This window comes from Sinocyclocheilus anshuiensis, unplaced genomic scaffold (genome assembly GCF_001515605.1).
Source record: "Sinocyclocheilus anshuiensis isolate Anshui unplaced genomic scaffold, SAMN03320099.WGS_v1.1 scaffold930, whole genome shotgun sequence".
Classification (NCBI taxonomy): Eukaryota; Metazoa; Chordata; class Actinopteri; order Cypriniformes; family Cyprinidae; genus Sinocyclocheilus; species Sinocyclocheilus anshuiensis.
This window is the reverse complement of record NW_015539900.1, coordinates 1,153,689-1,168,233: the sequence shown is the minus strand read 5'-3', so window position 1 is coordinate 1,168,233 and position 14,545 is coordinate 1,153,689. Positions and strand designations below refer to the sequence as shown.

The window sequence follows — 14,545 nt, the reverse complement described above, 5'->3', positions numbered from 1 at the left end:
CTATCTATCTATCTATCTATCTATCTATCTATCTATCTATCTATCTGTCTGTCTGTCTGTCTGTCTGTCTGTCTATGCATACATAATGCATCCATCTGCCCATTAATCTATATTACTCAAAATGACCTGATCAGCATTTTGAAGCCAATACGTTTTTCTTAACCAGTATTACCCAACCCATGCAAAGCATATCATCCGATGAGCACAAATAGCAATGTGGTTGATTGTGTAACGTTTTTGCAACTGTGTAAACAAATCGAACGAAAAGCATTTCTGTTCACTTATTCGCTGTGGTTTTGACGAGCTTTACGTTACGTGATCGCCAAGCAATAGTTTCCTGTGACAGAGATAAAGACAGATGTTTTCAATTGAGCTCGGAAACTGTGTTCATTTACGCTTGGTGGGGTGTGCAGGGGCGCTATTGTTTTTTGATGACTTCCCCTACCCCCATCTACCCCCTTCTTTCGGATAGGCGGCGAATTGAACCCCTGCAGACTAGAGTCCACCTTCAGTTTTTCGGACTTCCTCGAACTTTGTCAAACTTAGCAGTAAATTGGACGCGCGCTCTTTATTCTCTGGCCTCCAGAGGCTGAACGGCTCGACTCTTCTCACACTGACTCTGTGTAGGCTTTTGGCTGCTTTGTTTTTGGACAATGAATTGCCAGCCACCTTTCCCTGGAGTACAGTTATCAGTTTTATTTATCATAAGCTTTTCTATTGCTCATGGATATCCGTCAAGTCTGTTTCAAGGCAGCGCATATTCAGGAGCCGTTCACAGGCACAGAAATAAGTAAGTTGCTCCAGAAGTGATATGTTTACAGCGTATTCTTGTATGATGTTCTCTGTATCTTAAAATAGACTAATTATTTAACTCACAGCAAACTCCTGGGGTGACATTTTAATGCTTTTGTTTGGTTCTCTGATGGTGGTAAATCGCTAAAGCAACAAGTAAGAGGTCAATCGATTTATTGAACATTCCTCCGCTGCGTTTAACATTTCAATGGTTCTTTTCAGGGTGGTAAAAACATTTGCTTTTATTTTAAAAGAACATAATTTTCACTTTAATTTCACTTCAATCATTTTCACTTTTCAATTTTGTCACATTCAGAGTTTGCTGTCAGCCGTCAGTGATTAAAATATATAGTATGGAAAAAATGCTCGATATTTGTTAGGTTTTTGCTTTGAACTCAAATTCTTCTTCTTATTATTATTATTATTATTTTGAATCTGTGTATTATACAGAAACTGGTGCGCTTTTATTGTCCAAAAGAACGTAAGCTGCGCAGTTCAAGGCAGCGTGGAAAGTCACGTTGAACCTGAAGCCGCGCGCTGTCCCGAGCATCAGCCTGACTGTGAGCCACAAATGATGTAAGTACTCAAGAGACCGGGCGGGGCGTGTGGAAGTACTGATGTTAGGTACTTCTCATGCTCCGAAGACACTATGCCAAATAGCCTACATGATTCACGTTAACTAGGCCAATTACACATAGCCCCGGTTTCACAGACAGTCCTAGCCTAGTCCCAGACTAAAATGTAGCCTAAGTCTTAGCTGTTTCAACAGGAAGAAACTTGCACTGATTGATCTTAAAATAATATCAATGCCTTTGTTTTGTCCCAAGAGGGACACCAGTAATGTTTTTTTTGCTAAGGCACGTTTAAAAAAATTGCTTAAATGTCCTAATTGAACTATATGGCCTAATCCTGGCTTAGTCTAAACCCTGTCTGTGAAACCAGGCCATTTAGGCTAATAGAGGACACTAATGTGATTTTGCTTTTACGACGTAAACAAGATCTATAAACAAGATGTTAAAGGGGTCATATGATGCGATTTCATGTTTTCCTTTCACTTTGGAGGGTTACAAGCTGATTGTGCATAGATAAGATCCCTGAAGTTGCAAAGACTAAAGTCTCAAAACCAGGCTTGAACTGATGGTAAAACTAATGACATTATTTACTGTATTTACATTTATTTTGAAATATGAAGCTCGCAATTATGGTAAGGGGCATTACATTTCCGACGAGTGGTTGCGGTGTTCGGCCAATCACAATGCACTGGGTCAGCTGGCCAATCAGAGCAGTCTGCGCTTGTCGGAAGGAGGGACTTTGTAGAAAACGAAGCGTTTCAGAGAGGCGGGGCATAGAGGACCTACAATAATGTACAGTATTTGAAAAATAATGTGTTTTTTGAACATTAAAGTATGTCAACATATTCTGTTACACCAAATACACAAAATAATGATCTTTAAAAAAGCATCTTATGACCCCTTTAATATTCACTGGCCAATTTGTTCAAATAATTGCAGCGCAAACACTGAAAAGCGTTCTGGATCAGTGTGTGATTGGAACGGAGTGACAGAGATTTACCCGCCCTGGCCATCATGTTCTTTAATCACTCTGGATTTTCCAGAACACATATTTTTTTCCGTTTTTTTTTTTCCAAAAAGCACATGTGCTCTGCTCCTCCTCAACAATCACATACTCTGGTCTGGAGTGACTCAAACTCAAGCAGAGTTATACAGTAAACTATATCAGTGTTCAATACTAAATATCAGTACTCTAATTGGAACTGTTGTTTTTTAAAAATGATTTAATGCGTTAACTTTTAAAGATTGTGCCAATTTTGTGGCAGTGCCAAGAGTTTGGTGCAAGATGTACTCGAGCGGTTTACTTTAGTTGGCTAGCTAACTTTTTGTTTCAGATGTCACTGACAGTAGGTCAGTTTTCCTAGTCTGGATTGTTATGACAGAATTGTGATGTTTTATGTAAAATGTTACTCAAACTATTTCACAAACTGAAGTTCCTTATTTCACTACTGCCACAAGAATTGATGTAAGCTGTTGTTTGCTTTAAAAGGCCATTGAGTTAGACTGGTGTTTGATTAATTGAATATGTGGAGACTGAGAGGAATTACAGTATAGGCTATACATTAAATTAAGCATCAAGATTAAATCATTATAATGGCATTGAAACATATACAGTGGGTACGGAAAGTATTCAGACTGTCAATATGGGGTGCTGTGTGTACATTAATGAGGAAAAAAAATTTACTTAAATGATTTTAGCAAATGGCTGCAATATAACAAAGAGTGAAAAATTGAAGGGGGTCTGAATACTTTCCGTACCCACTGTACATACACTCCAAAGCTTTTAAAACAGCTTTTGAGTAGCCAGTTTAATATAGATTATATACTTCAGTGATGAATGTTGTATGATTTCATTCTTTTTGTAAAGTCATTTGAGAAATTTATGGCTGCCATATATGGCTTTGTCCAAATACTCACTTTTGTTCTTGAAGCATTTCACCAAGTTCTGAAGCAACTGTGATATTAATCGTTTGGCTCAACTTGTTATGGCATAAGAACTAGAATGATTGCACTTCTAATTGCAGCATTATCCATCAGAAGTAACAAGATCAACATCATTAAGTGAAGCTGAACAGACTAGGCCAGAAGACTCTTCTTATTAATCCCTCTCAGTCTGCGCAAGTTAATGCTTGCCTTTACCTTTGCTTTTATCCTATAATAGGGGCAAAGCTTCATGGTCCATTACTCACAGTTCAAAGTAATAACAATAAGTGGCCTAAGCCTTTAAAGGATGGTGCGAGCAAATCAAGATTGTGGAGTCAAGTTGTTTCATTGTTTGTTTTTGTTTTTCACATTTCAGTTCATGTAAAAGGCCATCTTAATCATGTTTTTTTTCCAGATACCGTACTCGGTTTCGGCCGACTTACAAGATAGCATACAAGACTGTGACTGAGCTAGAATGGAGGTGCTGCCCAGGATACCAGGGCCCAGACTGCAGAGAACTGAAAGGCTCTCCAAATGGACAGACAGCATATCCACAATCGTACCCACAGCCACAGCATGGACAAACTCGACCTGCAATAAGTATGTCATCAGGATATGTTCCAGACATCGAGGAGTATTTGTTTTTAAATGATTCAAATTCCTTAGTTTTTTTTTAAGTTTTTATTTGTATTTTGTTACCACAGGGCCAGAACGACGAGAAACTGGACAATATGATATCAGACGAACAGCTGACAAAACCCGCATATTGGAGGAAGAAGTGCAGCGCCTTTCACAGACAGTTCTGGATCTTCAAGCAGCCATGACAGGTATGGCTGAGAACCTGAGGACAAACTTACAGGAGGACACCAGCAAGATGCTCATTACCCTCCTCAATGACAGGACTTCACCTGACAGCGCAAGAACAGGAGGCACGGAGGAGAGTGTGGTGCATCTGGATGGCCAACAGGCAATGAGAGGCCACACCCATGGAGAAAGAGAAATGGAGACATTGTTGGCCAGGCTCAACGATATGACAGATGCTCTCAAAAGCAAAGATGAAGCTCTTGAGGAACTGCGGGGAACAGTGACAGGGCATGACAGGCAGATAGGAATGCTTATGGATAGTTCCTCTCAAGCCCTACCAGTCACAGGTGCTGCTGCTCCAGATATAGACACCCTTCAGACTTATATTGATGGGAAATTTGAGAAGCTCAAGAAGGAGCTTGTTGTAAACATGGAAGAAGAGATGGCCAAGCTGAAAAATGCATGTGATGAAAAGATTCAGTCTCTTCAAAAAACATGTGAAGACGGAAAAGACAGCAGCTATGTGAGCCTTACTGATCTAGTGCACAACAAGGAAGCTGAGCTTAGAAAGGAGATCCGTGAGCTCCGGTTGGATTTGTCCATGTCAGATGGTATAGTGCGCACAAACCGACAAACAATCATTGGAAAAGACGATGGTGACTACGATGACTTGAAGAGGGAACTTATTCGAGTGGCAGAGGCCCATCGTGTCCTTAATGCCAGAGTGGACAATGAGCTAGAGCATTTGTCCTCACTGAAGATAGAAGATGTACTTGGTTCGCAATTAGAGGACCTGGAGGACAGGATGAACGTCACTGAGAGGAACGCGGAGACTTATTGCTTCTATGTGGATGAAAAACTTACCATGGAAATTAAGGATGAAGTAGCTATGCTTCGTCAACTCCTGGACCAGAAACTCAATGCTATGCAGGATCAGTTCACTTCCATGTTGATCGAAATGAGCAACAACTCCTTCCCGGAAATGTCTAGCGATTCTGTCGATGCACTGCAAATTCAAGTCAATGCTAACAGGTACCTTATAAAGGGGTTGGAGGATAAGTTTAATGCAACTGGGCAGATATGCTCAACCGACTGCAAAACCAACCTACCCACTGATTCCCAAAAGCCAGAAGGTCTGGATAGTCTTGTAAAGGACGTAAGACTTTGTAGAAATGATCTGGATGTCTTACGTTCTGATTTTGTGAACAACATAGCAAGGCTTCACGCATTGGAGGATACTGTAAAAATGTCACCTGAAAAACAGTTTATTAATGCACATATACAGGATACCCGCAAAAGAATTAATGCTTTGACTGACAATGTTAATGGTTTGACTGGAGCTATAACGGGATTGGGAGACACAGTTAGCAAATTTAGCCAAGACCTTCACACATTGAACTCCTCATGTTGCCAGCAGGTAAGCAGTTCCCCCCTTTGGGTAGAAACTGGTAAACCAAGCCACAACCAGATGAAGGAGCTAAAAGACCAAGTGGATGCACTGAATGCTCGAGTGACCACGGAGTTGAGTGTGTGTAAGTTTAACACAGCTGGAGTAGTTGAAGATGTCTCGGCGGTGGACGATAGGGTGACTGCTCTGGAGAAGATCTGTGGAAGCCTTGATGGTGACAGGAACAATATCCAGGGCCTTTCAGGGGAATTGGAGAGTAAGGTGGCACAGATGAACAGCACTCTGGGCAGTCATTCAGGAGCGATCACAGCTCTTCAAAACTCCCTCCTGAATTTTCAGAGTCAGCTAGCAGGAATGGCTAAGCAGATCCATAAGGACCATGCTAGTAGAGATCAAGGTAAGCTTTCATGTTTTAGTGGCAAAATGAGGGAGCCACAGAAACCTGTTTTTATGTTTTTAGCCAGTTAGTGTTGGGAAATGGAAATTGAAGTACCTGAAAGTCAGTCTTTGTATTTGCCTTCCAATTTGTAACCACCAATTTTTATTTTGATTACATCTTTTGGGATTTGCTACCAAATGGTAGTAACCTAACAGTTTGGGGTATGTTGCATGCTATGTTTTGCAGTGTATCCTTTCTCCATATTGAACCAATAATACAATAACCTGTATGCCTCCAAGCCGTTGAGAGGCAGGGGGCCAGCAAAGGTTTCCTGTGCCTTTTGTATGAGCCTGTAATATGTTAAAACAACAGTTACGCACTTTGGAATGGATCCCTTTGCTTTTTATGTTCACAAATTCATAAGTAACATGGTCAAGCATCTTTTTTATTTTGTTAACAACATTACATGTCTCTTGATAGCATGAGTGATTTCCTATTCATTAATTTAATGCTAAAATGTGTAAATGACTTTACTTTGGTCCTTACCAGTACATTTGAACCTATTTCTAAAAAATATCTCAGTACATATACTGTCTTTAGTGTTCAGTGGTTTTATGAGTGGAGGAGTTGTTTGGTCTATCTTTTTGTCATGCCCAGCTTTCTCCGCCTATAACATTTAGAACTGGCGAGTGAGTTCAGTTGCAAGCAGGTCTGGTACTCATTAAGCTCCAAAGTCAACTTGAGGGCCTCAGGAGGTGATGAATTCCCACACCCCTCTGCAGATGTTCAGCTATGAGACGACTGTGATGTCACTAGAGCACGCAAATTCTCTTAAACTCCCGTTGAAGGGTGATGTCATCATTCCTGATAAGGGTGGAGGTCCGTCTTTTGCAAAAACAAAAGCTGTTTTCCCAAGAACTCTAACATGTTGCTAGCATGATTAGCATTTTACTAGCATGGTGTTAACATTTTGTTAGCATGATTAGAAAGTTACTAGCATGTTTCTAGCATTATTAACATGTTACTAGCATGTTGTTAGCATGATTAACAAGAACTGTCTAAATAGTAACTGTGCCAAAGCGGCCATTGCTAAAGATCTATATATATATATTTAAATGTAAGGGACTTTAACATTTATGCAGTGCCAATGCACAATAAACGTGTCATTTAACCTCAAATAATGAATGAAAAAACTTCCAGCACTAATTATTCAGCAGTGCAGTAACAACTTTCTGGAATATAGGCCTACATCCAGTGCAAAATAAGCCAGTTTAAAACAAGTTACTAACATGTTGCTAGCATGATTAGCATTTTACTAGCATGGTGTTAACATTTTGTTAGCATGATTAGAAAGTTACTAGCATGTTTCTAGCATTATTAACATGTTACTAGCATGTTGTTAGCATGATTAACAAGAACTGTCTAAATAGTAACTGTGCCAAAGCGGCCATTGCTAAAGATCTATATATATATATTTAAATGTAAGGGACTTTAACATTTATGCAGTGCCAATGCACAATAAATGTGTCATTGTTAGCATGATTAACAAGTTACTGGCATGTTGTTAGCATGATTAACAAGTTACTAGCATGTTGTTAGCATAATTAGCATAGCATGTTCCTAACATGAGTATCATGTTACTAGCATTTTGTTAACATTATTAGCAAGTTACTAACATGTTGCTAACATGATTCTGGCATGATTAGCATTTTACTAGCATGGTGTTAACATTTTGTTAGCATGATTAGAAAGTTACTAGCATGTTTCTAGCATTATTAACATGTTACTAGCATGTTGTTAGCATGATTAACAAGAACTGTCTAAATAGTAACTGTGCCAAAGCGGCCATTGCTAAAGATCTATATATATATATTTAAATGTAAGGGACTTTAACATTTATGCAGTGCCAATGCACAATAAATGTGTCATTGTTAGCATGATTAACAAGTTACTGGCATGTTGTTAGCATGATTAACAAGTTACTAGCATGTTGTTAGCATAATTAGCAAGTTACTAACATGTTGCTAGCATGATTCTAGCATGATTACCATGTTACTAGCATGGTCTTAGCATTTTGTTAGCATGATTAGTGTTGTAAAGTTTTTGTGTCCCTAAGCTGCACCCTCAAAGCAGTGCCACACCCCCCTTAGCTTGTTTGGTTCCCTGTTAGCCCCAAGCTCCACCCACCCAATCTCAAGCCAATTAGAGCTATCTCACAGACTTTATTAGCTGCACCTGTGTCCACAGCTTGTGCCTTTTTGTTGCATGTGGTTGTACTGTGCAGAGGACTCAGTTTTACTCCTTTCATTCTGTTTTTCCTGCGTGCGCGTAATTGACCATAAACCACACGCACATCTACATGCACAAAACTCCTTGTACAATGTACAATAAACTTTCCTATACCTGGTTTGACTAGACTGGACCTGTTCTTACCGACAGCCTCACTGGCTTCAAGCTAGCTACCTAAACATCTGCCACCCCCTTAGCAGGTTCCTCCTTTTCAATTAGCAAGTTACTAGCATGTTTCTAATATGATTAGCATGTTACTAGCATGATGTTAGCATGATTAGCATGTTACTAGCATGGTGTTAACATTTTGTTAACATGATTAGCAAGTTACTATCATGTTTCTAGCATGATTAACATGTTACTAGCATGTTGTTAACATGATTAGCAAGTAACTAGCATGATGTTAACCTGATTAGCAAGTTACTTGCATGTTGTTAACATGATTCTAGCATGATTAACATGATTCTAGCATGTTACTAGCATGTTTAACAAGTTGCTAGCATGTTTCTAGCATGATTAGCAAGTTACTAGCATGTTGCTAGCATGATTAGCATGATTCTAGCATGATTAGCATTTTACTAGCATGATGCTAGCATGTTTAACAAGTTGTTAGCATGCTTCTATCATGATTAGCACGTTACTAGCTTGGTGTTAGCCTTTTTTAACCATGATTAGCAAGTTACTAGCACGTTTCTAGTATGATTAGCATGTTGCTAGCATGTTGTTAGCATGATTAGCAAGTTACTAGTATTTTGTTAGCATGTTTCTAGCATGATTAGCAAGTTACTAGCATGTTGTTAGCATGTTTCCATGCTAATCCAGCTAAAAAACAGCTAAAAAAACAGCTAAGACCAGCCTGGCCTGCTAAAAAAGTGGCCAAAACCACTTTAAAACCAGCTTGGGAGACCAGCCAAAGCTGTCAATCAACTTAGGCTGGTTTTAGCTGTTTTTTTTTAGTAAGGAGTTGTTAAGCTTTGCTATAGCAATAGACAGCTTAAATACACCATACGTCTTATTGTATAAAAGTTTTCACCCCCTCAGTGAAAGTCTATGGGATTTCAGGTGGTTTACGAAAACCGTAAGCCGGATCAGTTAGAAAAGATATAGCAACCCGAGTCAGACCAGTCTGAAGGTCTGACCCGAGTTTGGTGGTTGTAGCTTTAAAAGTCTAGGAGATACATTTTAAAATTTGGTCTCAGAAGAAGAAGAAGAAGAGGTTAAATAGGATTTCAGTAAGTTGGCCTTTTCAATTATTAGACTGCATTCAAGTACTAAAATAACCGATAATGGAACCATTAAGGAACTGGAATCATTAAAAGAATCCATAGATTTATTCTTGATTCCTATCCCTACTTGTGGCACATGATACAGTTAAAACTTTCAAGTCAGAAACACAATAGACCTTATCCCTGAATAGCTTCAGCATTACTCAAACTCTTTGGCCGCTGATCATGGCAGAGGCACACTGCACAATTCAGGAACGGCCCATCCAGCTGTGCCTCTGTGACAAAGCAAACAAGCTCGGTTTCACTGGTAATTTACTCTAATGGATCTTCATTGATTTTTCATTAGTTTTTTTTTTTATATACATGGTTCAGGGCATCAATTAAGCCTGGGAATGTTTGAGGGCCGCATAGAAAACACTCTCAACTCATTATTCTGGCCGCGAATCAGGCGTGTTCAGAAAACTCCTCACTGTTTGCTTTGGAGACAATGACTTAATTTCAGTTCTTGAATTCATCTTGATCCGTTTCCATGTACTGTGGAAACATTTGCAAGGCAATGACGTTGTTGTTTAGCATTCTACTGATACCCCCAAAAATGGATGTGAACTTTGAATAGTGTCCCTTTCCTCTCCACACTCTTATCAGCCATGTCCTCGCTCTTTTCTCTCTCTTCCTGCTGATTGATATCTCTGGGTCAGAGGATGTCAAGGAAGCTCTTTCCTGCTCTCACCAAATGCGTTTCTACTCTTCTTTTATATTATATAACATTGTGTGAAGATAAACAGACTTTTAAGTGCCAGACTTTCCCTGTTGAAAAAAACAGCATATGCTGGTTAGGTATGTTTTGAAGCATGGCAGCTGGTTTGAGCTGGTTTAAGTTAAGCTGAGCAGGAGCTAGTTGCTTAGGACCAGCATAAACCAGCTCAGGACCGGCTTTTAACCAGCATATGCTGATTTTTTTCAACAGTGTTGAATGTATTCCCAGCTGGTTTCTGGTTAAAGTTTCTCTCTCTGGGTCCAGGAACACATGTGGAAGTTCTCGGATTGGATCAGGCCAGAAGTCTGGTCATTACAGCAGGGTCCAACTTTAGTTGTTTCACTTGGTGTGTGTTTGTGTTCATGTTTCCATGCACAAAATCACCACACCCCACAGAGCTTTTTGCCTTCCAATCCTAAAACTGTCAACAAAAAGGCCATTCAAAACCAGTCTTTCATTCATCAGCTAAATGTGTTGTAAAATATGGCTCTCCAAATCCCTAATTTCAGTAGAGTGTTTCTGACTCCTTAACCCCACAGTTCTGAGTCTCTACATCCAGTATTTAAAATCAGCATGTCAGTGATTTACTCTGAAACATGTGTTTGTGTTGCTACCGTTAGGCATTATGTGTGTGATGAGTCTGTTATTTGCTCAGAATCCCAAACAGACTTGTGGGAAACACACAGATCGATGCTTATTATCTCTTGGGAGATGTAATGTATGTGGGAGGGAATATGTTTGTGTGAAATTGGATATTTGAACAGACAAACGGTACTGACGCATTATTTTAGCAATGTCCATTTTGCCAGTACGAGTTGATTAGCTTAGAAGTGAACCCATGGGACTCAAGGTCCGCCCCTCTTTTGAATCACTTCCTACAACAGCCAATCAAATTCAGAGTCCAAATAGACCCTAATGTCAGGAATGACGCATTACACTTCTCAGTTTAGACAGCAGCATCTGGTAGGACAGGGAAGTTGTTTTCTCGCATCGCTGTAGAAAAGCTTGTAACCCACTGACAGCAAAAAGGGATTAAAAAGAGAAAATGCGAGGTTTTGGAAAAGAGTGTGAGATGTGCGAGATCTTTAAGGCTGGAAGTGTGAGATGAAACAAATATTTTCTCCCTCATTAGACTCTGAGCTGACAGCAGCGTGTAAAGACCGAAAGGCTTTGTAAATAAGGTGCACTGCGATGTTCAAAAACACTTGAATTGAACGTTAAAGCTCTAAAAACATTAAAGCTCGCCAGTGCATTAAAGAAGCACTAGCGTGAGTACTTTGGCAAAGTTTGGCTGAAATCACAGGTTAACAGCTTTTACTCAGGTTTACAGAATGGGTTAAATGCCTTTAACATGCTTTATAGATGCTTTTGAAAAAGGGCTGACATTCCTATAACCTTAGATTTTTGCTCTTTCTTTATTCTATGGAAGACCAAAACTGTTTACCAGCATTTTTCAAAATATAGGCCTATGCTTTTATAAAAGAAAGTCATATAGTTTCTGAATGAAATGACAGTGAGTAAATGACAGAATTGTTTATTTTTTTGTGTGATCTATCCCTTTGATCTATTAATTTATTCAAAAACACATTAAAAATGATCCTCATATTGAAATTACACCCCTTATATGATGAGCATGTTTGAAATTACTCAATGAGAATTTATTTTGATATTTTTGGATGTCAGTTTCACACATTTGTCCTTAATGGAAAAAAAAACTAATTAAAAGAATGGAAATAAACACACACTTACCTTTAATAATTAAAAAACAAAAACTGTAAAACATTATTAATACTTTTTAGAAATAAAATGTATTTATATTGTAAGAGTATTATTTTGTGCTATTAAAGTCGTTTTTGAAACATTTCTTGAAAAGCTTCGTGAATCCTTTTGTAACCAATATGAATACGAAGCAAATCCTTTCTAAGAACTTGACACGTGTTTTAGATATTTTTAAAAGGTTTTTCGTTTTCTTTATTGTGGACATTCTTATAATATCACATCAAAACATGTAGGGTCAGCAAGATTTTTTTTGAAAGAAAGAAATGATTAATACAGCAAGGTTGTATTAAATTGATCAAAAACACGTATAATTTTACAAAAGATTTGTATTGTAAATAAACGCTGTTCTTTTAAACTTTATATTCATAAAATATATATAAAAAATGGTTTCCACAAAATATTTAAGCAGCACAATTTTCAACATTTACTATGTTTACCTGCATCCTCATAATGCGGTTATAATGAGATTTATGCAATATTCATATTACAAACTTTACCTCATGTAAACAATACTTTTATCAAATTGTAGCAACCATAATTGTTGTCAAAAATATGTGCTGTATGCTATGTCAATTTATCAGTGTGTAAGAACATCAACAATAAAGAAAATGAAAAACCTTTTTAAAAAACGTGTCAAGTATTTGGTCACATAAATGCAGCCTTTGTGAGCATAAGAGACTTCCTTTAGAAACATGAACAAGTGTTACCAACCCTAAACTTTTGTCCTTTTGGGTCTTTCATCCTAAATCCCTCTTTCTTTTTCGCAGGACTGCCTGTTCGGCAAGAGAGACCTGCGTCTGGCCCTGACACTCGAGCTCCTACACGACCCATGAGACCTTACGTTCCTCACATCCACATACCTTTGATCATACCACACAGAACAGTGCCAGTCCCCACCGGCCGCCCTCATGCGCACCAGCCACACGTCCCACACCAGCCCTACTTCCCTCAGCCAGCAGGCAGCCCCAGGCATCCCATCCACCCCGTACCACCCCATCAACCTGCCGTACACCAGCCAGTGGTGGTCACAGGACAAGCCGGCCCACCTGGGTATGTGCGCAGGGTCACGGTCAGACGGGACCAAAGCTCAGACGACTCAAAAACACCTTTGAAAGGATTTGCAGGTGCTCCAGGTATGAAGTAGAATTAATAAGAGATTTTGGAATTTTGGAAGCTCATGCTTAAAGTGTCAAAATATTTAATTGTTTTTTTTTTTTCTTGTCCATAGGTTATCCTCCTGTCAATCCGGTCTCATATAATACCAAACAGTCTCAGCCAGAAGGTGTCTTTTTACTTTATTTTTTAGTGTTTGCTTTATAACATATTTTTTGTAAAATTGTTATAATTTAATGACTATTAATTCTTGTTACAGCTGCCCATGTCCCATGGAATTCTGCATATCAAAGAACCATTGCAACTCCAGGTAACAAGTTATAATGTACTGTAATAAAGTAGTTAAAACTGTTTTAAATTATATTGTACAATTCAGAGGCCAAAAATATAAATAAAATGGAAAAATATTCCAACCGTTCACAATTTTTGTCACTTGTGAGTAGAGTCCAAAATTAACACTTGCCAAGTGCAAATTGCAAGTAAAAATGAACTTTGGAAAGTTCCTTGACAGTGTCTGGTAACTTTATTAGGAACTGTAACATAACACATGGGAAAGTGGAACTGTAAGAATGATAGCCTGACCTTCACTGATGAAAGTGATGAGCATGAATCATATAAAAGACATACTGTCAAGAAAACTTCTGTCTCAACGTGGGTGTCTTCTAATGTCTTTACCTCAATGGAAATTTCATTAAGGATGCCTATTTTTTTTCCAGAGCATCAATTTAGAGACTACAAAATGAAAGAATGAGAAACAATAATCACATTGTCGTCATGTTCTTGAGAAATGTGCTGTTAGGGACATCATGCTGATCACTGCCAAAAATCCTTTTCTTAACCAGTATTTTTGTCTATTTTTTCATATTTCAATCATAAACTTTAATTTATTGTATCTGATTTCTGCTTTAAACAATGAATTTGTAAATTACATAATAGAAACAAGTCAAAGGCAAAACTAATATATATATACAGTATATATATATATATATATATATATATAGTGGGTACGGAAAGTATTCAGACCCCCTTAAATTTTTCACTCTTTGTTATATTGCAGCCATTTGCTAAAATCATTTAAGTTAATTTTTTTTCCTCATTAATGTACACACAGCACCCCATATTGACAGAAAAACACAGAATCGTTGACATTTTTGCAGATTTATTAAAAAAGAAAAACTGAAATATCACATGGTCCTAAGTATTCAGACCCTTTGCTCAGTATTTAGTAGAAGCACCCTTTTGATCTAATACAGCCATGAGTCTTTTTGGGAAAGATGCAGCAAGTTTTTCACACCTGGATTTGGGGATCCTCTGCCATTCCTCCTTGCAGATCCTCTCCAGTTCTGTCAGGTTGGATGATAAACGTTGGTGGACAGCCATTTTTAGGTCTCTCCAGAGATGCTCAATTGGGTTTAAGTCAGGGCTCTGGCTGGGCCATTCAAGAACAGTCACAGAGTTGTTGTGAAGCCACTCCTTCGTTATTTTAGCTGTGTGCTTAGGGTC

General features: G+C 38.5%; 1 protein-coding gene across 1 annotated transcript in view; it reads left to right on the top strand.

The window, feature by feature from the left end:
• Positions 1 to 301: 301 nt before the first annotated feature.
• The window catches only part of LOC107686046 (EMILIN-2-like), a 17,376-nt gene continuing 3,132 nt past the window's right edge, over positions 302 to 14,545 (top strand). Inside the window, exons 1-7 of the mRNA XM_016482871.1 lie at positions 302 to 790; positions 1,243 to 1,368; positions 3,703 to 3,887; positions 3,992 to 5,896; positions 12,697 to 13,062; positions 13,158 to 13,211; positions 13,302 to 13,352. Of these exons, the coding sequence (XP_016338357.1) occupies positions 654 to 790; positions 1,243 to 1,368; positions 3,703 to 3,887; positions 3,992 to 5,896; positions 12,697 to 13,062; positions 13,158 to 13,211; positions 13,302 to 13,352 (2,824 nt within the window). The 5' untranslated portion in view covers positions 302 to 653. The remainder of the gene's footprint in view (positions 791 to 1,242; positions 1,369 to 3,702; positions 3,888 to 3,991; positions 5,897 to 12,696; positions 13,063 to 13,157; positions 13,212 to 13,301; positions 13,353 to 14,545) is intronic.